This window comes from Ambystoma mexicanum, chromosome 8, assembly GCF_040938575.1.
Source record: "Ambystoma mexicanum isolate Mex_15411 chromosome 8, UKY_AmexF1_1, whole genome shotgun sequence".
NCBI classification, from domain to species: Eukaryota; Metazoa; Chordata; class Amphibia; order Caudata; family Ambystomatidae; genus Ambystoma; species Ambystoma mexicanum.
Window position 1 is genome coordinate 1,186,630,672 of NC_090929.1, and position 25,728 is coordinate 1,186,656,399.

General features: G+C 46.4%; 1 protein-coding gene across 7 annotated transcripts in view; it reads right to left on the reverse strand.

Annotated features, from left to right (window-relative positions):
* STAMBPL1 (STAM binding protein like 1) overlaps positions 1–8,525 on the reverse strand; it is a 580,481-nt gene extending 571,956 nt beyond the window's left edge. For 2 of the 7 annotated variants that reach the window (XM_069611270.1, XM_069611271.1), the window contains exon 1: positions 7,889–8,525. Coding sequence is in view for 2 of the 7 variants with exons in the window: in XM_069611268.1 (XP_069467369.1) it covers positions 7,468–7,539 (72 nt within the window). In the remaining 5 variants the exon portion in view is untranslated. Of the gene's footprint in view, positions 1–7,467; positions 7,816–7,888 lie in introns of those variants that run through there. The other 5 variants (XM_069611273.1, XM_069611272.1, XR_011268690.1 and 2 more) reach the window with 4 other exon arrangements.
* Positions 8,526–25,728: the final 17,203 nt, after the last annotated feature.

The window sequence follows — 25,728 nt, forward strand, 5'->3', positions numbered from 1 at the left end:
TGCAGTCACTTGCTCAAAATGGGCTCGCTGAAAGGCGTTACCCCAGCGCTGCATGTTCCTCCATAATTCCCTCACAGTCCCAGCTATGCCCTTGTCTACAGAGTGGCAGTCCAAAATGCTCTGCTCCCTCACAAAATCATTGATCCATTTTGTATGATGGTGCATGGAGTTATCCAACCAGCTAAGAGCATTGCCTGCTCCTTCCTCATGGCAGACCCTAGAGTATCAAACAACAGCTTGTGTCCTTGGTGCTTCACGCCTTTGGATGCTTTACTCGTCCAACCACCCTGGAAATATTGTCAGATCACTATTCAGTTTGCCATGTTACATCTATCTGCCCTTTAAGAAGGGTTGATCCTTGCAATCACTCACCTGCACGGTGGAAACTTGGCAGAATTCCTTGGATCAAATTTGATAAACATTGGGTGCCTAAAAATCCTAGCTTTTGTACAATAATACATGGAACTATGCCTTACTGTACAAGCTAGCCTCAACATCGCATAATTAACTAGGTTTGGTAATGTCCTTCGTTTTCTACTGTTACTTCTTTGTATACTGACAAATATATTCCACGCACAGTTTCAAAATTACTCTTCGCATATACCAAATGATTTACAATATGCTCATTTTTCAACCATCGGGTGTGATTTTTGGTCCATTCATATTCTATAGTTGTATTTTATTTCTCTATACGTTGGTATGGTGTCCATGTGTCTACATCATTTGCACAGCTTTTTCTCCAATTTCCCGTTGTGGGACACTTTATGTTAGGTGGCACTCCCTTTCATTTATAGATTAATGCAATTCACTTGAAAGAAAAATTATTTTTTGTATTTCTCACAAAAAATATGTTGCTGCGGATGCCAAATCCTATCCCATGAAGAATTGCGAGCTCCAGGCAAGCTTCTCAGTCACCTGCTGCTCATTCAAAACATGGCATTCGGTCGTCTTCAAAGGCTTCAAGGAACACACTTCCCTCTCTATACCTTCGTATTCTTTCCCTGCTCCTACTTACAAGTCATTTTCATGGGGCTGCACAATAGTCAAGAGGAGATGAAACGTGGAGGAGAAATTCTGCACATGTTTCTCTGCCTCCAGGCCATTTTGGATTGTATCCCCCCAGGTGGAGCGGTACAGAGTGAGACATCCAATAGGCAAGTTTCCCCGACTCTTTGCCGAGGAGCCAAAAGAGACTGCGCTCCCGCATCAGTTTTTGATGTGAGCGAAGTGATCAACGTGCCTTTTCTACGAGTCCAACAGATTGAACGCAGCAACAAAATAAAGCACATACCGGTGAGTGCAGACTTCAACGATCCCAGTGAAAAAAGCAGCGAGCAACCCATAAAGGAATCCTATATTCTGGGCTCATGGAATACGAGATGCCATTCGCAGCTCACGATACCTGGAGACGTCGATCTGGGTTTCTATGACATCCTATGCCTACAAGAAACCTGGCTTCTACACCAACCAGTGCCCGACGGGTTCTCAGTGATGATCTCTCCCGCAGTCAAAGGCCTGCTAGGTAGACCGTCGTCGGGTCTGCTAACCGCAATAAAAACAGGAACGGGTCTGAGTGAACCAAGAAAGTGGAAACAGTCCTACGAAATGTTGGTCATCTTGACCTCGCAAATCCAGGGAAAGGCCAAGATGGAAAACGGCTTTCAAAAGACAGTGGCCATAGTGAACTGCTATTGGAACCCACAGCGAATGTCTATAAAAAACTTCTGCAACAATATGTCTGAAACGATTGACCAGCTGTATACGGAATTCGATAAAATCGAGTTTATCATTTGCAGCGATTTGAATGCAAAATGTACTGAGGCTCTGGTCGACAAACAAAGTTCCATCAAGCACCGGGGAGGTGTTGATCCCACCATTGAGAGTGGAAAAGCCTGGAATGAAGTAAGAAGTATTCAAAATGTTGCTTCTCTGTTCCCCAACCAAACGAACAGTACCACGTGGGAACGCAACGGGTCCAAAGCAACGTTGGACTATATCTTCGTTTCTGATGGTCTTACGCACGGGCTGATAGGTTTTAAGGTCCAAAAAACCATCCATCGTGACCCTAATCTACTCCGTTGTACTGGCTTCTCGATATCGAGAACTTATGATTGGACGTTTGAGACAAACCTACAACAGACCCGTCTACGGATAACTAAACAAGATATTGTGAAAATCAAACACACCTGGGAGAAGAGAGCAATCGATCAGGCCCAGAACGACAAGAAAGAAAGACCGAACTACTTGCCTTTACTACTATCCTTCCAGGTGAAGGGCTAAAAAATAAACAAAGAAACCTTTCAACACCAATCTTTGTCTAACGCAGTACCCGAAGAAAGGTGGATTCAATACTTCACTACAGAATTTGAAGGTCCAACATCGACACACAAATGAGAAAGCAGAGCCCGTCGACATCGTGGGTTGATCTTTCGAACGCAGAAGACATTGAAGCAGCCATTCGGAAATTGATATCATCCAGAGCCCCGGGTCCTGACGGACTCACAAATACGGTCTTAAAAATGTTTCCTGAAAAATGGGCATAAATGATCAGTAAGATATTCGCAGAATGCGGCAGAACGAATATGGTGCCTGAATCCTGGCAGAAAGGGGTGATAGTCCCGATTTACAAAAAGGGTCTGAGACAAGAACCAGCGAGTTACAGGCCTATCACCCTCCTAGACATATTAGGCAAACTATACGCTACCCGCCTCCTTGAGCACTTTCGAGCATGGGAAACAGACAGCCAGTCAAAAGATCAATTCCAAACGGGCTTTCAAAAAAGTGGATGCACCTCAATCAATCTTATGGTACTAAACATCCTGAAAGCAAAAGTCAAAGAGGGGGCGCCTAAAGTGTATTTAGCCTTCGTGGACCTTTCAAAGGCGTTTGATAAGATCGACAGGCCAAGTCTGTGGTTCAAGCTACAATGTTGGCCCTGTCCGACAAAAATATTGGATCCCATAAAAGCACTCCATTCGCACACAAAAATAAGAGTCAAACTAAATTACCAGGGTGCTCTGACAGAGGAGATCAATGTTAACCGAGGAGTGAAGCAGGGGTGCCCCCTGGCGCCGGTCCGGTTTACGGCATTCCTAGGCGACTACCAACTCTCCGAAAGTAAAATTCGTTCTTTTCCCCCCCAAAATCGGGAAAACGGAGATCCCGCGTTTACTGTACGCAGACAATGTCATCGTGATCGACCAGACGAAGGTGGGCCTACAAAGAAAACTACGCAATCTGGAGTCTTACATTGCAGAAAATCACCTTGAACTAAATAAAACTAAGACAAAAATCATGGTGCTTGAGAAAGCCCCCAGTATAACTACGAAGAAATTAAATATGTACCTTGACAACACCAAAATCGAAATTGTAAACAGTTTCAAATATCTGGGGATTCAAATGGACAGCTCCAGATCAGAAAAGAGTCTCCTAAACCAACTATGGGAAAAAGCAAAAAGCCTGACCACCCAAACAAGAGCAGTGGAACGCAAATTCGGAAAATTATCTCTGGTACCGGCCATAACATTCTATAATGCAAAAGTTGTTCCAGCCCTGACCTACGGAACGGAGGCCTCGTTATACTTCCGGCGGAACTCCTGGAACAAACTTGAAGGTCATCTGTGGAAAACGGTTTTAGGCCTACCCAAATCCACTGCTATGCCGGCGATCAGGAGAGAGTTGGGGCTTATATCACTAGCGTCAATGGTCGATCAAAGTGCCATGCGCCTATACAGAAGAATTATTATGGCAGACACCCTACCCATCTATATCATCATACAGGATGAAACTGAATTAGGCAAATGTGAGGCCCTGAACAAGTGGGTAAAAGCCAGAAAGGACGACCTGGCTAAAATTGAATGCAGTGAGAAAGAGCTGAAAGAAAATCCAGACCGAATTAAAAGAAAAACTGAAGATATGGACTGATTCTGACAACAGAGAAAGCGGTGGGGAATAAACTTCTAAACCACCTACCTCCAACATTCAACAAGGTGAAAAAAGCTTTGAAATATTGTACTAAGTTCCCAAATAAAAGTTGAGAAACTCGATCATGAGAGCTAGACTCAACCTTTTGCCAACTAGAGAAATCATAACAATCAGAGGAGCTGGGATCGAGAAGCGCTGTTGATTATGTAAAACTGAACTATCCATCGAGACTTTGAAGCACCTTGTGATAGAGTGTCCTAACACGACTGAAAACAGAAATATATACCTCCCCTCGCTGGCTGAAAACCTGTGGATATTTCAAACGGATGAACTCTGGAACAGATTAATCTCTGGCGAGAACACGAGATGGACCCAAGCCCTGGCCAAACTGATCGAACTATTGTTTGACCAGATAAACCGTCTAAGGCCTGAGGGCGGCTCGGTCCTGGACTCTGACTCAGCTTAAAGAAAATCATAAAGATCTCTTACGAAATTTGCTCCCTACTGACACAAAGAGGCCTGGCCAGCTCCCAGGGGAGGTATTTAGTCCTCTCCCCTCTCAACTAGTTTCGTTTGATGTTGAAGGTTTTGACAAAACTTAGTTGTAACTGAGTTAAGTTCAAATAAAAAAAATACAAAAATAAAAATATTCTTTGCACGGCCAATAGCAGAATATAGGTCTCTTTATTTAGGGACAAACGTTTGGCTTAACTCCCTTCTCTGTCCTGTTGTAAAGCCGACATTGGGCTGAAACAGACCCAAGAATAAAATGCCTCACGTTTTCTTTGCTGGGGTCAAGGTCCCCGTGCCAATCAGAGCTATCAAGGGACATTTGCTCCTTCGGACAAGATTTAAGACCTTGCTGTTTTCTGATGGTTTTTAATCCTCTTTTCTTATACTAAAACTAGTCTTAAGTATGAATGGCACCTTTCCAGCACCAAGAGACCATAAACGGGGGGGGATCATTTGCTGTACAATTTCCATACACATATAAATCATTAAGCACTGCAAAAACGAATTTAATATAAATGTGCAGCTTCTATATATACTAATTACCACACAACCTTGACATGACACGTGATGAAAATAGGGAACACCCACTTAAGCCACCTTCATTGCCTGGCCCCATAAGGTACCACACCGTTCTCTTTGTCCTGGGGAACAGATTTTACATGGAGGTACACATCCTAGCTTCTACATCCTGTCCGTAAACGAGAAGCACTTGCCATCATTAGGAGTAGTATTTCGTTTTGGCTTTCAGGTTTAAAGTAAACATGTAAATATATATGTGCAATTTGTCAACAACTAAGACACAGAACAGACCCATTCTGTGTTGTTCCTGCCACGGCTAACACTACTTTGAATGCAAAGTAAGTTTCCTGCTTGATCACCCCAAACTACAGGGTTTGCATGAGAGGCCACCAGGCAAGAAGGTTGCAATTACAGCCTTATCGCAATTAGTCCTTCTCAAGGGCATTCAGAAAAAAGTAACTCGGAGGGTAAAGCACTGGACACCTGCTGCACAGGTTTGTTTGTAAATCAGCGATCAAGGGTCTACATTCATGCAAGGCGGACTCAGGCATGTTATTCATAGATTTGGGTTGTGATTTTGCCTACTACTTGGAGTGCTTTGGCACGTGCTGCATAACTGATCAACAATGGAATCATCTGACACTTATGTGAATCCTTGGAGCACACCCCCATGCCACGAGTGGCCTCAGAACACACAATCAGAGCGGACAAATAAATAGGTAGGAGTTTGGTCTGAAGAGACAGGTCTTCAGCTTCTTCCCGAGTTGGAGGTGGCTGCCTGGGTGAGAGAGTCACAGATGTGCGCTGAGAGAGTGTTCTTATAGAATCCTTTCAAGGTAGGTTCTAAAATATCTTAAATAACTGGCACATAAAACAAATGTGAAGGGGGCCATATTCTACATTACTCATAAGACATATGCGCTACCAGTACTTTTGTGACTCACAGATTTCTCACCCTATAGCTTTACTCTTCTTGGAAGAGGACTATCAATTTCATGTGAAATAAATACCAATCTATTTCACTATGAACTAAAATAAAGTGTAGCATCAAACTCCTAATATACATTCAGGTATCAGGCTTTTTCAATTTTACCCTGCACTGTGACAACTAATTTCTTTTACCAACAACATTCACCTTTAAATACAGTCGATTTCTTGACTATGCCACTCTCAGTTTATGTCTGGCAGTAAAAAAATTAACATTGCCGAGTATAACCTGGGGTACTTTCTATAGCGATGCCAAGGTAAATTAGCCACCACACTTCCAGGCTTGCACGAGCACAGACCATTTACAATTCTCCAAATCTGCCATGGAATCACAAACCAATTATCACAACACTATGGGCCATATCCACCTCTTCCGTTTTCCAAAACGATGGTTCACCTAACAGGTACTGACATATGCCAATGCTACCACAAAACATGCCTCTACCGCTGCATCCATTCCTTTCTCCATCAGACTGAATATCCCTGGCGTGGGAAAAGTATAAACGCTCCACATACAAGCCTAGGTGCTTTGATAACCACTACGTTAGTGATTTGACACTGTAAAAAGCATATTAACATAATACATATTGCCAAAGTGCATCATACGGTTACATACTTGCCAACCCTACAGATTTAGGCAGTAGACTACTGCTTTTTAAACAATCCTACCGCCTACAGATTGGGTGACAGATCCTACTGCTTTTACAGTGGCAGGTAATGTATGTGACTCTAATGCAGGCTGCAGGACAAAGCATGCAACTTATTAATGTGTCTGTACAGTAGGCAGGTAGGTGATTATTTTGATTGGGCTCAGACCAATCCACTGACCTGACAGCTACATGACTGTCCTGCACTCTTGCAGGTACAACCCTAAGGTGAACCACCATTGAAGGCAAGTGGCAGAGAGTAAAACCATCACACAGCATCTGCCTATCAGACTGAGGGCGGTATCAGTCTCCAACTTACACTGGAGGAATACCTATGTATTGCCTATGCTGCGGCTACAGAGCAGTGGCACACGTTGCCTACCAGCTCTGTGTAACTACCTTCTGTGTGATAGAATTTGGTGTTAACTTACCATTCAGAATTATACATTTTTAACATATTTCCACGTTGTGCTGTTTGATGGGTTGTGTATTTTAGAATGCTTCAATGGTGCCAACAATGTATGTTTTGTATTTTCATGTGATGCCATTGCTATGCGAATTATTATTTTTGAAACTTAAAATCCTGCATCTTTTTGGTCACAGAATGTTGGCAAGTATGCAGTTAATGATTGTCATTTATCACGAACCCTATCTGGCGCCCTCGGGGAGAACGTTTCTGCCTGACCTCTAAGGGTCTCTTCAGAATCAGAGCACAATGTAAACCACTCTAGCAGGGCAGGGCAGCACATGAGGATACACGACACCAGCCTAACAAAGGCGCCCGTGCTCTTAACGTCTTTCCTTCTGACCCGATTACAGGGGAATGCGGCGCGCGACACTGCCCTGATTATAAAATGTGCAAACAGAAAAATCCAACCTTCGAAAGTTGCAGGGAGTCCACATAAAAATGCAACCAGGTGTGCAACAAATGGGAGACGATCCTTTGCATTTGTGAGGTATAGTTTCCAGCCACGCTCACTCCTGTTTAAATTAGCATTACTTGTTTGAGAACGATGCTTGCAGGTTTGCTTTTTCCAATTATACATGTGGATTTGAATAAGCTATTATATAAAACGTGCTGGCACACTCAACTCAACGAGAACGGCGCATGCCTCATCCTGGTAGCATGTGAATTCCAGGATTGGTTGGCGAGTTATTCCTTGCAGGAAGGGCTTAACGGCTTCCTGTCCAGCTATGACAGAATTACCTGATCCGAGCCAGGCCTCCCTCCCCCGGAACGCCAACAGGAAACGTCAGGTGGAAGGAGCGTTCGGGGACGGAGGGCAGTGGGCACTTACCAGTCATTGTGCTGCTGCTCCCCCAGATGCACTGTCCAGAACCTCTCTGCGGGTTGCCTGGTTGTACACAACCTCTTCTCGGGCTGCCTCTTCCCTGGCTCAGTAGGGGAACTTTGCTGGAAAAAGCTGCAGTGACCCTCGCGGTCGTGTTGTGATGGGAAACAAAGCGATAGCACAATGGGACTGGCGCAGCACGCCTCTTTATCGTTTGTGGCCGCTGGCTCGACCTTTTTTTCCCCACAGTATAAAGTCAGCTGTTGTTCTGTCAGCCTGTTTTATTTTGAACCGCAGCTAACGGAGTCGGTGTACGGAGCATGAGCTGGTGATCGTCTAACTCCCGTTGATAGTAGGTCTTGGGCTGCTGCAAACAGGAAGGAGCAGGTTATCCCGCAACAACGGCAGGTTGCTGGAGCAGCAGCTTAAAGTGAAAGCAGAACGCCTTCGGTCTGAAGCGTGTGTGTAAATAAAGCTCCACCCATATCCAGCCCTGCCCCTTAGCAGTGACTCCGAGTGCACGTGAAGACAAATCGCCGCCGCTATCCAGGGGAGCCTGGTGTCGACAACGTGCTTCAGTGGCCGGGTTCTTCCTCACGCGTCCGCGCGCGCGCGCTCCGGCCATGACGCACCCTGCCTGATCCCAAAGCCGTCACCGGTAGCGCAAGGGCGCCGGATTCAGTCAGGGAGGAACGGGGACACAGGCTCGGTGGCGTAATGGCGGTGGCTTTCAGAAACAATACAGACCCTGTCGGGTGAAACTCATCTGAGCATTGTACACAAACATTAAAGGCCATGCTCACCAGCTCTACAGAGTCTACGAATCTCGCGATCACACGATGATTTGTGCCGCACAAAAGTCGCTTATAATATTTGGAGGTCGCTTGTCGCGGTTTTTGTCCGCTTGTTGGACCGTCTGTGCGCGTGTAATTGGGCTTGTTTATATTGTATTTAAGCCCATTACACGTCGCACAGAGCGTCCTGCACTGGGCTGCTGGCAGCACTTGTGTCTTGCTCTCGGGTGCGCCCTGTATTTTGAATATGCTTAAGTGTTTGGCACTGATGGGATCGTTACTTGCCCACCAGGTGGCCCATCAATGCCAAATGCCTAAACATATGCAAAAAAAGCGCACTTTAAAAGTTTTGTCATGCAGGCAGACACACTGACATGTAAAGAAGGGGATTGGTTTAGTTTAGCAAGCATCACTCTATAGCAATATTATCCTGGTGATTGTGGTGTCGTCACCAGTATATCGAAGAGAGGAACAGTCCTCTCTCTTTGTTTCGTTATTGAGTGGGCTGCGCCCCACGTGACAGGAAGAGGAGGGGGTTACCGCGCAGAGCGGCAGTTAGGATTGCTGTACAATAAAGATAAGACGTGTTGCACCCCAGCTCTCGTGTCCGCCTCATTTGAAAAGGAAGGAACGCGTGTGAGGAGGTCCACATACAGGACATTACATCTGGCGACGAGGCGGACACGCGCCCCGCCGTGCCCGCCGCCTCAGGTCATAGCGCTCGGACGCCCGTGAGTCTTAGCCCTCTGATGCCCAGAGGATTGGGGGTCGGAGCGTGAGAGCTCCGCAGAAAGAGGCCCCGAAGCGCTCACTCCACGGGTGGAGCAGGAGTCGCAGCTCCCCGTGTTGAAGATAGGCGCCGAAGCGCTCACCCCACGGGTGGAGCAGGAGCCGCAGCTCCCCGTGAAACATCCTTCCGAGCGGGAGAAAGGGAAGACCTCCCTCCCGCCAACGGCATCGACGCCGGCAGGCGTGCATCTCAACGCCGCGGGTCGAGCAGTGACTCCCCGCATCGCACCACCGGGCGGTCGAGGAGCGCTAGCCTCCCGCCGACGGCAACGGACACAGTGTGCCCACTTCTAACGCCTGCGCAAAAGGGTAAGCAAGAACCCCGACGCAAACCGCGAGGCAAGAGGCACATCTACAAGGCCTCATAGAGCCCCACGCAGCCATCCACACCCGATTTTGGCACAAGGAGAGCAATTCCCCCAACGCAGTGCCCCCTAGTGGCGGTCAGACGCCATCGCACTCGCGAACGACAGGCAAGCCCAGGTCAAGCTCATGAGTGGCTCAGGAGAGGAGTCACCCACCGCCACAGCGACTCCAGTCCGTAGGGTGTCACTCACAGTCCCAGTGACACCAGCACAAGAGGAGGGATCCTCCGTCCCAGCACAGAAAAATGACGGGCAGCCTGCTGGCCCAATTACCAGCAAATTTTGACCTCACAGAGACAAGCACCCTGGGGTCAAGGTGGAGAAGATGGTTGAGAGACTTTAAAGTATGCCTGAAGGCAGCTGGACCACTGGAGGACGAACAAAAACTAAACCTTCTAAATCATGCGGTTGGTTCCAATGTACGAGATATCCTTGAGGAAATGCCGGAAGACACCATAGACACATACGTCAAGCTAAAGACATCGCTCACAGAATATTTCACGCCTCACACAAACGTAGACTACGAACGGCATGTGTTCCACACTACCAAACAAAACAAAGGAGAATCCATAGACGCGTTCGTCATGAGGCTGAGATCGAAAATGAAGCACTGTGACTTCAACAACTACTCGAACGAGGAAGCCCTCAGGTCGCAAATCATAGTGGGGTGCGAAAGCGCGGACTTTCGGAAGCGACTACTACAACAGCCAAGAAGTCTAGAAGAAATCCTGCACCTAGCGAGATCCGACGCCGCCCTAGCAGCGCAGGTGGAAGGCCTGGACGACATAAAGATCACACACGGCAAACAAGAAAGCATCAACAAACTGGAGAGCACGACAAGAACCGCCCAAGATCCGTTTTGCTACAGGTGCGGCCATGAATACCCACACGAAGGGACGTGTCCAGCCATGGGACAGACATGCTCCGCATGTGGTGGCGACAACCACTACAAGTCCGTATGCCTGATATTTCGCAGCAAAATAAAAGGGGCCGGCAGAAATGGAAAGCCCTCGATGGAACCAGAACAATACCTACCCTCTCACCACAACAGGGCAGCACACCACTTCCAGGAACAAGGACGGCGCCGTCTTCACAATGACCAACCGGAAAGAAGACAAGAGAGGAGAGAATGGAGGGAGAGCAAAACCACCCAGCCAAAAGCAAGGAGGCGACCCAGAAGATATGTGAGATGCCTCATAGAACAATCACAGTCAGAGAGTGTGTCAAGCGCATCCTCGGAAGAAAGATCCCGCAGACCGGAAATACAACAAGAAGCACCGCGGAAAAAGGGATATCTATACGCCCTTGGGAATGACATGGCCAAAGAACACAGCCCGATGCTAAGAATACGAATAAACCAAACAGCTGCAGAATTCCTGATAGATACGGGAGCAACTGTGAATGTAATAAGCGAAGAAGTATACCGAAGCATACCGAACGCTCCTCGCCTACAGCCAGCACGAGCCCTCATCTATCCCTACGGCTCAAAAACACCCCTAGCCTGCAAAGGGTTTTTCATGGCATGCCAATACAAGGAACATAAGAAAAGCATCCCCATGCACGTGCTAGAATCCGCCACCGAGAGCGGATGCATCTTGAGCTATCGGTCAGCCATAGAGATGGGACTCATTCACATATTATACCGCCTCATGGTGCACAAGTACCTAGATCCAACGGCAAGTATAGATCAAATATTCCCGGCACTGTTCAAAGGCTTAGGAAAACTAAAAGGAAAACAGATTGAACTTCACATCGACCCCGACATCACTCCAGTAGCCCAGCATTACAGGGGCATCCCCATCAACATTCAACAACAAGTTGAAAATGAACTAACCAAGCTACTAGAAGCTGACATCATTGAGCCCGCGGAAGGCCCCACACCATGGGTCTCTCCTATAGTACCAGTACCCAAAAGAGATTCGCAGGACATTAGGATTTGCGTGGACATGAGAAGGCCGAATGAGGCCATCCTAAGAGAACGACATCAAGCCCCCCGGATAACGGACATGGTGCATCTCTTGAATGGGGCGACAATATTCTCGAAGTTAGACTTAAACAAAGGCTATCATCAGCTGGAGCTCAGCAAGAACTCGCGATACATAACCACTTTTGCCACCCATCTAGGCTTGTTCCGCTACAAGCGACTCAGTTTTGGAGTGTCCTCAGCGGCCGAAATTTTTCAAGCAGAAATCCACAATGTCATCAAGCATGTGCCCAACTGCTTGAACTACAGCGATGACATTCTAGTGTTCGGCCAAACTCAGGAACAACACGACGACACCCTGATGAGAGTCTGCATGGCTCTAGAGGAAGCCCAGCTAACACTCAACAAAGAAAAATGCGAATTCCGTAAGAAGACACTCAGATTCTTCGGACACATATTCTCAGAGAAGGGCATGACACCAGACCCTGAGAAAGTTAGTGCGCTCCGTGAAGCTGAACCACCAACAACAACATCGACCTCAGATCATTCTTGGGGCTCGCAAGCTACTGCACGAGGTACATATGTGATTTCGCGTCCATCAGTGAACCCCTGAGAGCCCTAACCAACACCGAGTTTGCGTGGTCAACCAAATGCCAAGAAGCTTTCCAGATCATCAAGGACCGCATCTCGGATGCCCGATACCTGGCGTACTTTGATCCCAAGAAGTCAACAGAACTCGTCGTGGACGCCAGTCCCGTTGGGCTAGGCGCCATTCTCACACAACTAGATGACAGAGATGGAGGCGGGAAGCACATAGTGTCGTACGCTAGTAGAAGCCTATCAAAAACCGAACAAGCCTATTCTCAAGCAGAAAAGGAAGGACTGGCGGTCGTCTGGGCTTGCGAGCACTTTCACCTCTTCCTATATGGGAAGCCTTTCACGGTTGTGACAGACCACCAAGCACTCACTTTCATCTACGGCAACCCACAAGCAAAAATGCCACCAAGGATAGCCAGATGGGCACTCAGGTTACAGGACTATCGATTCACCATCATACACCGCCCAGGGAAAGATCAAAATCCTGCGGACTTCCTCTCCCGGCACCCCAAGGATAAGAGCGGACCCGAACATTCAATTGCTGATCAATACATCAGATATGTTATTCACAGCAGCACACCACAAGGACTTGACATGGAACAGATAACGAGAGAGTCCAACGCGGATCAGGGAATACAAACCATTTTGAGGTGCCTAGAAACAGGACGATGGAAACATGCAAAACAGATTCGAGAAACAATGAGTGAGGATATCAAACTAGACATCACGTGCCTTTTGGCCGTAAAGGAGGAACTTGCGAAATCAGAGGAAGGACTACTACTAAAGGGGACAAAATTAGTAATACCACGAAACCTACGCCAGAAGGTGCTAGAGCTAGCTCATGAAGGACACAGGGGAATTGTATCCACCAAAAGGATGCTGAGGCAAAAGCTATGGTTTCCCCAACTTGACACCTCTGTGGAAGAATTGTTACAAAACTGTCCCACCTATGCCATTGTAAAGCCACACACAGTCCCCGAACCCCTAAGAATGACCGAACTACCAGAAGGAACATGGGAAGAGATAGCCATCGACCACTTTGGGCCCATGGAAGGGGGTGAGTACATCCTGGTAGCCGTAGACGAGTACTCGAGATATCCAGACCTACAGATCATCCCATCCACCGCTGCACATCACACCATCCCGGCACTGGATCGGATGTTCGCAATCTATGGCATACCGAAGGTTGTCAAGTCCGACAACGGACCACCCTTCACGGGACAAGATTTTCGAAGATTCGCAGAATACATGGGATTCCGTCATCGCAAAGTAACGCCTTTGTGGCCTCAAGCAAATGGCACCGTGGAAAGATTCATGAGCAACATCAAGCGCACAACTCAGATCGCACGCCTTACAGGTGAACCTGTTGAAAAAATGCTGTACCAACTTATGCGTGACTACAGGAACACCCCACACAGCACCACAGGGAAGTCACCTTCGGAGGTGATGTTCGGACGAATGATCAGAACACGACTACCGCACGCACCCGACCATGAAGGACAGTACGAAGGGGACGCGGAGATGAGAACAAGAGACTCCCTCATGAAAGAACACATGAAGGAAGCAGCTGACCGCAAGAGCAGAGCCAGAGAGAGCGACCTGGCGCCAGGGGACATGGTCGTGGTCCGACAGCAGCAACAGCGCAAGAATGCAACTCCATTCAATGAGGAACCCCTCATCATCACCAGAAAAAAAGGATCGCTCATCACGGCCGAAGGGGACCACCGGTCCATAACGCGAAACTCTTCGCACTTCCGAAGGATGCCTGGTTTTCATCAATCAAGAAGGTCAAGTATGTGTGATACTTTCTCCCACTGGGACGCCCCTTATGAGGGAGACAGAGAAGACTCTGGAGATGACGTGACACCAGAAGAACCGATGGCACTCTCTATAAGCGCGGATCACCGTCCACAGAGAGCCAGGAGAAAGCCCACTCGCCTCATCGAAGAAATGGGTTGAGAACGCAACTGACTGTTTAGTGACGGGAGGGTGTGCTGTCGTCACCAGTATATCGAAGAGAGGAACAGTCCTCACTCTTTGTTTCGTTATTGAGTGGGCTGCGCCCCACGTGACAGGAAGAGGAGGGGGTTACCGCGCAGAGCGGCAGTTAGGATTGCTGTACAATAAAGATAAGACGTGTTGCACCCCAGCTCTCGTGTCCGCCTCATTTGAAAAGGAAGGAACGCGTGTGAGTGTTTGGAGGTCAACATACAGGACATTACAGTGATATCCCCAGTGCTGACGCATTATCCACTAACATCCTTTATTTATTTATTTTTTAAAAACTTTTTTTTGCAAGACTGGGTTAGAGGATTATTGGAATCTATATAAAACATTTTCTCAGATGTATTCAGGAAGGCCATGTTTCTTTTCAGCTTCTAATTGGCCATGTTACAATATTATATAGCGCCTTGGATTAAGACGCTATATAAAACAATAAATACAAATATTTCAGGGCCGTATTATTTTGCAATCTGGGACTTCTAGCCACCATGCAATTAAATATTGTTGTTCTAACACACTATGTCAGTGTTCTGTCTATGTATGTTTTTCTTGTTGTGTTATGTTTCTTACTTTTGAGACCTTTCCACAACTTTTTAGGTGCACGCTTGTTTTTTCCGCTTATTTGGATGGGAATCAGCTTGTTTTGGGCTTGTTTTTGAAGGGCATTCAGCTTATTTTTTCCTTCCGACCTGGCAACACTGTTTGTGCGTGAAACCGCCATCCCCACCGAGTATACGCCTCATCTGCTGGCTCTGGATACCTATGGGAAAATCAAATCTGTCAAAGCCACTTGAAAGACGTTTCTTTTTTTTGTGTTATTTTTTTTATTATTTGTTTTAGCTGATTGCAATGAACCTTTCAAATTATGTCATTATCACTACAGTATAATAATATCTTGTTTTATGGTTTACAATTAAACCTTTCACAATGTATACAAATGAGCAAATAATTTATAGCAAGAACTTGTTAAGTACAATTAATGACATGATTTACATTAAGAAAAATATATTTGTTTTATTTTTTATTTGTTTGGCTGAAATTCAACCTTTCAAATATTTAGTACAAAAATAACTCAGAAAAAATATATAAATGTCATCAAAAATGTTCCTATATAATTCAGAAATATCAGTAACAAATGTACTCCAATACATAAGGTCAGAGATCCTCCATTTATAATATTGTACCATATTTCCTGCTGCAACATGTAACCAAAACGCTATAAAAAATGCAAAATAGCTACACGATTTGTTTTGAGATTAGTAGAAGTATTAGTGTTTCGTTCTTGTTAATAACTCCGCAGAATCTGCACTTATTCTCCAGGCATAAAGTTGTATTTCTTATACTACTGATCTCACGGGTAGGAAGGAAGTTTATTCGTAGTTCTCCAACCTCTGTTAGGGGATTCTATGTCAAGACCGGTGGCTCGGATTATGCTTCTCTTTCAATTTACTCAAGCAGCAAATGACAAACCAAAAATATAACTAGTAACAAAGCTCAAAACTACAATATCCAATGGAAAAAGGAGTCTTTGGTAGTCCTGATATTATTGGTCTCAAGACTGACCACATGACAAACTTAACCAATCAGACCAGTCCTTAACCATGACCACACTGCACCCCCTCTTCTACTTCCTCTTTCTTTGCTGCTCGGCAGCGAGTTAAGTACAAGACATTTTCTTGACTTCTTATGTTAGCATTGTAACTAATTGTCAGTTTATTTAATGTTGGCATACTGGCACGCGATGTAGAAATGTGGCGGAGCATATCCGCACTGAGTGGGGCAGGAGAGTTATGGACGCATGCTACGGCAACCGCAACATACGACAAGCCCCACAGAGGGTAGCACAGCCTTGGAAAGAGGAGTGCGACGGTACTGAGTAGTTCTGGCGCTCCTCCATTTCGGCGACCGTTACGAAAGAGAAGGTGTAAAAGATTATGTCTCCTGCAATTGGAGTGTGTATATATATATATAACACGGCCCGCGGTAGCCACTGTGTAGTTATGGTTAAGTTATGTTATGGTTAAGTTGCTAAACTCATAACAAGAGCACTTTTTCGGCGGCTTATAACTTTGTTTCCCCTGGAGGAATCGCCACCAAAACTTTGCAAGTTGGGTGATGTAGGCAAAGTTATAGGGGTGGTCTCACATTTATGTTTTCATAGACTGGGGGAAAAACTTTGCGCACAGCTACCGGCCGATGGCCTGACGGACTTTCACCAAATTTGTGATAGGAGCGGGGGCTTGAGTCAGAAAGCGTGCTTTTGTGTTTGGTGGAAATCCAACTAGTACTTTTGTTGCAAAGAACTGAAATGTACGTCCCAAAAAATTAGTGATTTCTGGGTCCGCTCCGCGTACCCATTTCCCTGTTCGTTCCATGGACCAAAGTCTCATTGGCCTGCAGTACGCTGTGATGTCGGAAAACATTGGACGCGGCCAGTGGTTGGCTGGAGGGAAGTGTGATGTGCGTCAATGTTTTTGGGAAACGCTGCCATGGTGGATCGGAGGATTGTGTTGTGGTGTGTGTGGCAAGGCTCTAAGCCATTGGGTGCATGGCTGGGCCTCTTGTACGTAGCAGTGTAAGCACTAAAATTAGTCATATCTGACTGCGCTCCGGCGTCCCATTTGCCTGTTTGCTGCGCAGTGAAAATTTTGATTGCACTGCAGTGTGCGGTGACGGGATGTGTGTCAAAAGTTCCATGACGGCGGCATGTTGTATCGGAGGACAATGCAGCGGTGAAAGGGCCTGAAAAACATAGTGTACGGCATCTGGTGGTGGGAAGAAGGGATGGAAAGGGCGTGGGAGTGAGAAGTGCTTCATGTGATATATCTCATTAGAAGAAGCCAGTGGTGTTCCAGCACTATCCGTGCATGCTCCGCCAATGCACGGATACCTCAACAGGCAACAATCTTGTGTGGTCATTGCAGGCAGCCTTCGTTATGGCATGCCAGCTGCAGCAGTGGTTTTTCTGTGATGAGTGGTGGTAGGCACATTTGCAGAAGGGGAGTGCATTCCACAAGACATAAGGATTTAAACATAGCGTGTACTATGGTGTGCTGTGTGAGGTAAGTCCGTAGCCCCATCGATGCGTGGCTGCAGCCCTAGCATAGAAAAGTATGTCCACTGGTTGAAAAGGTATGTCCACTGGTTGAAAGTAGGTGTCACAATGTTGCTTTTTGTGTGTGGTTTGGCTGCAGTGCACACAATGTTGATTGCATGGGTGTGGTGATTGGTAGAACAACCTACAGTTGTCGGTGTATGGGTGGAGATGCTGCAGTGACCAGTCGTGCAGTGTGTTCACAGGGTGCACTAACGGAATAGTGTACATATGGAAGAGGTCACGGTGCAACTTGTTCTTATATGTGCTTGCGTAGTGTTCATTGCCCAGATTAGTAAGTGTTGCAGTGTACTACTCACCATTGGTTCTATGCACATACTAGAGTGTTGGGAGCAGGCCCAATGTTGTGAAGATTGTCTTGTTTGGTTGGCATGCATATAATGCTTTGTGATTGGAAGTGGGTAGCAGTGCCAAACACAGTGATATGTTTCTGCATTACGGTAAGTGGAACACGTGTCCTTGCCTCCCTGCTTTATGGTGCAGCGGTTGGGTGTAAGTGCAGGTGCGTATGTTGCCTTTGTGATTTCTGGCACATGCCTACATGGTCGCCTGCATGGCTATGTTATGTTGTGGTGAGTGTGGCCAAGGCCTAGACTGTTGGGTGCATGGCCGAAGGCCGTACGTAGGACTTAGGCTATGCACCCAACATCCTAGGCCTGTATCACAGCCACCACAACACAATGCAACGATGCAGTTGTCACTCTGCATGCATTTGAAGTTAGTGAGTGTTACACAATGGTTGCAGAGGACATTGTACACTTGGTAGAACAGCAGAAGTGAGCTGCTATGCGTAAATTAGCATGTGGTGTTCATCATTGCCCCTGTTGCACAATAGGGAGCCACATGTCACCATTTGCATTTGCTATGGTTAGGCCCTTATAAGACCCTTGCTTGAGAAAGTGTTTTAACACATTGCACCATGAAAGGAAGTCATCAGCATCAGAAATGTGCAATATGGACAATGTACACAGCCACTCGCATACCGTTCAGCACAGGGTACACAACGCATGGAGCCATGCATGTAAAAGATGTGGCCAGGGTGAAAGTTGGCAGGCGCAATTGCAGATGGGGAGTGCATTACACATGACACGAGGAGTAAAACATGGGTTTTACTAGGGTGTGCTGTGTGTGGTGAGGCCCTAGCGGTCAGTGATGGTAGAGCAATGGCAAAAGGGGAGTACAATGAAGACCACATGAAACTTGAAACGTACACTGCAGTACAGTGTGTTGCATGTGCTAAGCCCGTAGCCCCTTCGATGAATGGGTGGCCAACTTCCACCGCCAAATATGTGCTCTGGGGTGAAGTACGTTTCACATTGTTGCCTTCGGTGTGCAGTTTGTGATCATTGCATAAAATGAAGCTTTCATGGTTGTGGGCATTGGTTGCAATTCTTACACTGTGTAGTACATGCCTGGACCTGATGGAGTGATGGCTCCTATAGTGTGTCCTGTGGGTGCAGTGGTGAAGTAGTGGATGCTTGGAAGTGGCTAGGGGTGACCTGCATGTACCTGTTCACCTACATGACTCTGTTATGTTGTGCTGGGTGTGGCCAAGGCCTACACTGTTGGGTGTATGGCAAAAGGCCATAGGCCGTAGGCCAGGCACCGAAGAGCCTAGGCCTGCACCATAGCACGCCACCATAACGCAGACATCCAGTTTTAAGTATGCATGTCTCCAATGGTGGTGCCGTTCAAAAAATGGTTCTGCAGGACCGTGTAGACGTGGTAGAACAGCACAAGTGACCTGATATGCGTCCAGTACCATATGGTGTAGATTATGCCACCACCTTGGACATTAGGGAGGCACATGGCGCTATTTGCGTTTGGCATGAGTTGCCCTTTGCACCACCCATCCTATGTTACATTGTGGTTTGTGGTATGTGGCATATGTTCCCCTTCATGAGGTCATTATGTCATTATGTTGTGCTGGGTTTGGGTAAGGCCTCGACTATTGGGTACATGGCCAAAGGCCGTATGCCATTGGCCATGCACCCAAGAGCCTATCCCTTGATGACAGCCAGCACACCATGATGCAGCCATGCATAGTTGCCTCTGCATCTCTCCGAGGATGGTGACCTTTGAATAATGGGTGCAGAGGGCATTTTACACTTGGTGGGACAACCAAAGTGAGGTGCTATGCGTTCACGAGCACATGGTGTAGGTCATTGCACGTGTTGCACATTAAGGAGCCATGTGTTAGCATTTTCGTTTGCTATGGGATGTTCTTTACAAGACCCTTGCTTGAGGAAGTGTTTTAACATATTGTGCCATGAAAGGACGTCATCAGCATCAGAAAGTAGAAATAGGCACAATGTACAGAGCCACTCACATGCCGTTCAGCACAGCCAACGCAACATGATGAAGCCATGCATGCAAAGATGTGGGCAGGGTGAAAGTTGGCAGGCGCAATGGCAGATGGGGAATGCATTACACATGACATGAGGAATAAAACATGGGTGCACCAGGGTGTGCTGTGTGTGGTGAGGCCCTAGCATCTTGGATGCATGACTGGAACTCTTACACGAACAGCTATGTGGTTTACTTGAAACTACTCCTCCGATTGTTGCGTTTCATGTGTGGTTTGTGAGTTGTTCATGCATTGTTGATTCCATGGGGGTGCTCATTGTTCGCACATGGTACATTTTCCAGTGCATGGCAGGAGCTTATGGAGTGAACAGTTCTGCAGTGTGTCCATTGAGTGCTGTGGTGAGAAAGTCTATGTGTACCAGTGCATAGGGTTCAACTGCATAGTGTATGTGCCTGAGTAGTGTGCATTGTGCAGATTACTAACTACTGTACTGCACTTTGAAGTATTGTATCATTGTAGTTGGTGGAGTGCTGGGAGGAAAAAAACTATGGCTACCTGCAGTTGGTGGTGCTGGGTGCCGCTCTGGGTGAATGTGGACGCTGAAAGCGTGGCTCGGTTTGGAGAGCTGTTACCTGGAGGTGCTTTCACATGACACAATACCTGTACTGTGAGTGTGTAAAGGTACGTCTGCAGTCCAGTGCAGAAAAGATAGTGTTCGATGCGCAGGTTCTGGATGTGAATGCTAAATGCGTATGTGACTATTGAATACTACCTAATGCGGGAGTGTTGCATATACAATAATGGAAACGGAAGAAGGAGTGCCTCTGCTTTACTGGGGTGTGGCCCTCGCTGTAGCTGGGAATACGCACGTGCCGCAATCTGCCCTTCTGAGCATGGTGCCTTTGAAATGGAACTGTGGGGATTATCCAATCAGTTGTCGAGGGTGTGCTTCACAGGAAGGGGCGGTGATATATTTCCCCAAACCTCGATGCAGTGAGGTTGATGGAGATGGACAGACGCAGAGTGCTCACCGTGGGTGATACCTTTGTGCAAGATCTGCACAGGTATGCCGTGGAAAGAAACTTTGATATTAACTTCCAGTTGGAAGGAGTAGAGGCTTTGTGGGGCACAGTCTATGAGTGGGGATTCGTTGCCATGGTTCTCCTTTGTACATGTGTGGCCTCTGTCGGTACTGTGTATGTTGTGGTCGGGCATTATAGAGCACTACGTTTGGGTACATGTCGTGCTCACGTTTGCTCTGTCACCTCAAGAAGTTGATGACAGCAGTGATGCAGATTTTTTCCACTGCCAAGGTGATTTTCTCCTCCATACCACCAAGAGGTGCATGGGACCATGCCGGTGTAATTTGCCCACAGCAAGAGCCCGGGAGGTGTTTCATAAACAGAAGCATGTGTGACTTTATTTGCAGTGCTGGGATGTTCTGCACCGGCTATAACAGCATTAACAAGCAGGATTTGCAGTGGTTGCAAGGAAATGGCATTTTTTTAACCTCCATTGGCAATGCTGTTTTGTTTGCCACTCTGCACGAAGCGTTGCAGACAATCCTGTAGAACTGTAAGAGAAGCGTTGACGTTCAGTCCGTACAAATGTCAGGAGGAGAAGCAAACAGAAACTCATCAAAAGAGATAAAAATAATTGTATGCAAGCACGTACATAACAAAAACAGGACAAATAAAAAAAACCTTTTGTTTTCTGAGACAGTACTACAGACCCAAATCCCTACCCTGTTTTACACTTACCTGCCCGATCCCCACCCCATCCCCCTCCATATCACGATAATTTAGCGTATTACACTGTACTTTCACGCTTCCACGTGCCACATCCAGCCATTTTACGGATGGGAGCCATAGAAATGAACTGTGGAGCGAAAGACACTGCTCTATAAGGTTGATGGGTCTGGTGTGTATGCAGACACTGTGCCAGAAGGTCTCTTTGCACAAAGAAGTGCAGAAGGCTATGGAGACAGTGCAAGGTAAGGGGCAGGCATCCTGGGTGTCTGCATGAAATGTATGTATTTGTTTGCAGTTAGTAACATGCAAGCTGTGCTGCGTTTGTGCAATATTTTTTGAAAAGTGTGCAGTAAGTGGGGTACTGCGGAAAACAAAAAACAACTTTGGAGTGTACACGGTAAGTGGCAGGCATCCTACTGTTGTGCATGCATTGTGTGTATGATATCATATGATGTGCAATTGTATGCTATGGCATTCATAATGCGCCTACACACACGTCTAGCAAAGCGCAATGAGGAAAGGGAGGGGAAACAGAGGGGAGACAGAGACAACAACCCTACTAGGCCAGGTGTGACTTAGATCGCCCAAGTGCATGGGTGGAGGGAGGGGATGGTACAGTACATGGGAAGAAGAACAAATGACAATAAGTAAAAATATGGGCCAATTGTGCCAAGTGCACGGATAAGTGCCCACAACAGGTGGTGGATGCACTGTTCGGCATACAGAAAACAGTACTCAAGTGCAGGGTTTGCTAGAAAGCCAGTGCGGGGGTTCGCCTGGTGGGGGGAGGTGACATGGGCCCGAGATCACAGATTCGCCAGGTAACCAGTGCAGAATCAGTTTACGTTAGGCAGCTAGCCGGGGAGAGGAGCAAAAACAGCAGACGCTAAGAGAAAGGCTTTTAGGTGCTTCTGGAACCGGCAATGGTCCCCCTCAAGTGTCAGGGAGGCAGTTGCAGAGGGAGGCCCCAGACGAAAAAACACATCTACCACCAACAGTTTTTTTGCAGAAGTGGCTGTCCCTGAGGGAGTTGGAAGCGGATGAGGGAAGAGCTCACGCACGCAGATATATAGGGAGTTAGAGTTGAAGGTATTGAGGTCCCAGGGCCCAGAAGACCTTCTGCATAATGCAGAGTCTTCTACTTTATTCCTCGCAGCAACTGGGAGCTATTGGTGACATTTCAGTGCAGGAGAGATTCCATCCCAAGTCGCGCACTCCTCTTCTGGATGCGTTCCAGAAGGCAGAGAGTAGAAGAGGGCAGATTTAAAAAGAGCGTGTTGCAATAGTGCAGCCTAGACAGAAGTACAGCTGTGCAGACAGTGATCTTTTGGAAAGTTGCTTTTGCTTGGTACGATGCATTCAATGCTTCTATTGGTGGCATTTTTTTAACGATTTATGTACGAGGTGGGTTAGTGGGGAAAACATTTCATAGCATTGTCGGAAGGAAAGCAGAGAGTTCCTGTTTCGATATTGCACTGTATGATATGAGTAAATGAGAACGTTGCAAGTACATATCACTGAAGTGCTACTTCATGGTAGGGGATGGGAAAAAAAACAGTATGCTTTTAAAGAATGTAATGGCCGCTCAGTGGCAGATACCATGCACAGAGTCACTTATAACACAGTCATACACATAGTGCAGAAAAAGTTTCCGTACCTCCATTTTGTGGTGATGGGTGCGCATGTGGATGCACAAATCTTGCAATCTTTTACTGAACTTTCTACTGGACGAGGCTGAATTTGTAACAGTACCTATGAACTGACAGTGTTAAATGCTAATGCTTGGAAGGCATTGGTGGAATCGTGTGTGCTTAATTACCCGTACCCAATGAAGTAGTGGTGGACAAAAGGTAGTGGAAAGGGAAGAAGGACTGCTCCTGCTTTACTGGGGTGCGGCCCTCGTGGTACTTTGGGCAACACACGTGCTACAATCTTCGCTTCTTACGTTGCTGGCCAATGGACATGGTGAAAGGGGCCCCTAGGGGTCCTTCGTGCCATGGAAACAAGGCAATGACCATACACGAAAAGATGCGCCAGACACAAGGTTTCAAATTCCGAATGCTAGGGTTTATTGCAAGCAAAAGATAGTATCAATTTGCCAATTCTGATCTCACGCCCCGCGACGTGAGTTTCCTAGACCTCAAGGGACGCAAGAGAGCGAATTACATACATCGGTTACAAATATACAAAATGCATATCATACAATCAGCAAAGTCATGTTCAACACCCCTCTATATTAAGTTCCTGTGAACTCGGGATGACGATGGACATATCCGACGAGTATGACGATTATAATGCTTTCGATGTCTATTCTAGTAACAATGTGCAATTTAGAAAGTGCGGAGGCATCTTTTAGAACATGGTGGTTCTGTTCTTGGAAGCAATCTGTACACGGGGGAAGAGCCACATTCCAAGCTTTGCTATCTATGAGGTACTATTCGTGTCCTGGGAGCTGACACGTTCTAAAGGGTTTTGCGAAGGGGGGCCGTAAGAGAAGCATAATTCAAGCCTTTAACTGTATTATTCTAACATATTCTACCATCGTACGAGACTGGCTGGCAGCTGTGAAGTGATTAAATGCCCTGCAGCTTCCTCCCAAGGCTACAGAGAGGGAGCGTGGGCATTCCTTTCTGGGCTACTCATGAGGAGTTTCAGCAAACTCTTCAGTCCCGCGACCTTGTCCTTTCATATTCAGACAACAATGTTAACAGTCGAGCAGAGTCAGCAGACTTCGCAAGAATTGCAAGCTGCAAAGCAGTTTTTAGACAGAAAGCAATGAGCAATGGTTAACAAGCAAAATGGTGATTCTTGCTACATTTAAAATGGCCGCTTGTCGGTCAAGCATAGCAGTTTATATTTCTATAATTTGGTGCATAAAACGGTTGGCCCACGGCCATCAAGTTACGTCTATCATTCAAATGAAGGGTATTCATTTTTCCAGATTGACAAACCCTCCTTTTGGCCGTGTGCCAAACGTCTTATTTATTCATTGTATCCTCCTCTTCTGAGGAGGAGTCTGGGGTATCTACATCTGAATCATCTCCATCATTAATGTCTATCGCTATGAATTGTTTTACTATTTTTGTTTCCTCAGTGTCTCTGTTATTCCGGCCATGCGTTTGTTTTCCTCTCAACACCATGTGCATACATTCCCTTAGTACATCCATCAGTTATTTCAGTGCATATTATTGGTAAGCATTCTATGCAACAGCAGCATGTTATGAATATCCCGAGTACCATCATTAGTATCGAAATTAACTTCCATCCCCAAGACCGCAATAATCCCCATAACCAGGATTCTATCACCCAACCCCTTGCTTCAGTAGAGAGTGTGGAACTTATGACATGTAATTTCCAGATCGCTTTAAATATCGTAGGGGAGTAGTCATCTATATACACACAGCAAGCAGTTTTTACGAGCTTGCAAACTCCCCCACGATCAACTACTATTATATCGAGAGCCATCCTGTTTTGGAGTGCCATCAGTCTTATTCCTTTTTCTTCTAACGTCATATTCAATAAAATATCCGTTGTGGAATCTATTGTTTTTTGTAATATTCCAGACAGTTTTCTTATATTGTAAGAGTTTTCTATTTGGGACAAGAACGGTATAAATGATTTGGCTATATCCATTGCTATCATTCCAACCTCACTACTCCTTTGAGTTCTACCTTTTGTTAGTCTGGCTACATCTGCTGTCTCCAAGAGGAACACTCCTGGAAACAGTAGACCTAGGTAGCATGTACCTCCCCATTTCCTAGGTAACCATGGATATGCTTTTTCTCCACATATAAAATAAACAGGGTCTCCCACGTACACGGGTTCTATTTTAAAACCACTATGTTCAGGCAGTTGCTAAATGTTCCTACTTTATAGGAACCCTTTTTCTGTAGACATAGGCAAGCAGTTTTGGGGCTGTGATCCACTGCATAGGCAGGGGGCACAGCATCTTTGTTCCATTCATCCCTCATCCGAAATGTCATTATTGATGTTCTTTCTGCTGGCGGGGTTGGTCTATTCTGCCTATGTAATCTATCTAGTCTTGTTATTTTTCGTGTATTCTTTCTCACGGGTTCTAGTCCAAATACGCAAGTTTTTTGGAATATGGAACAACCCACAGGTCGCATGATTACTTCCTCAAATTCATTCATATTGGTCTCATCTAGCTGACCCGTATTACTCTTGTTTCATTTCCCAAA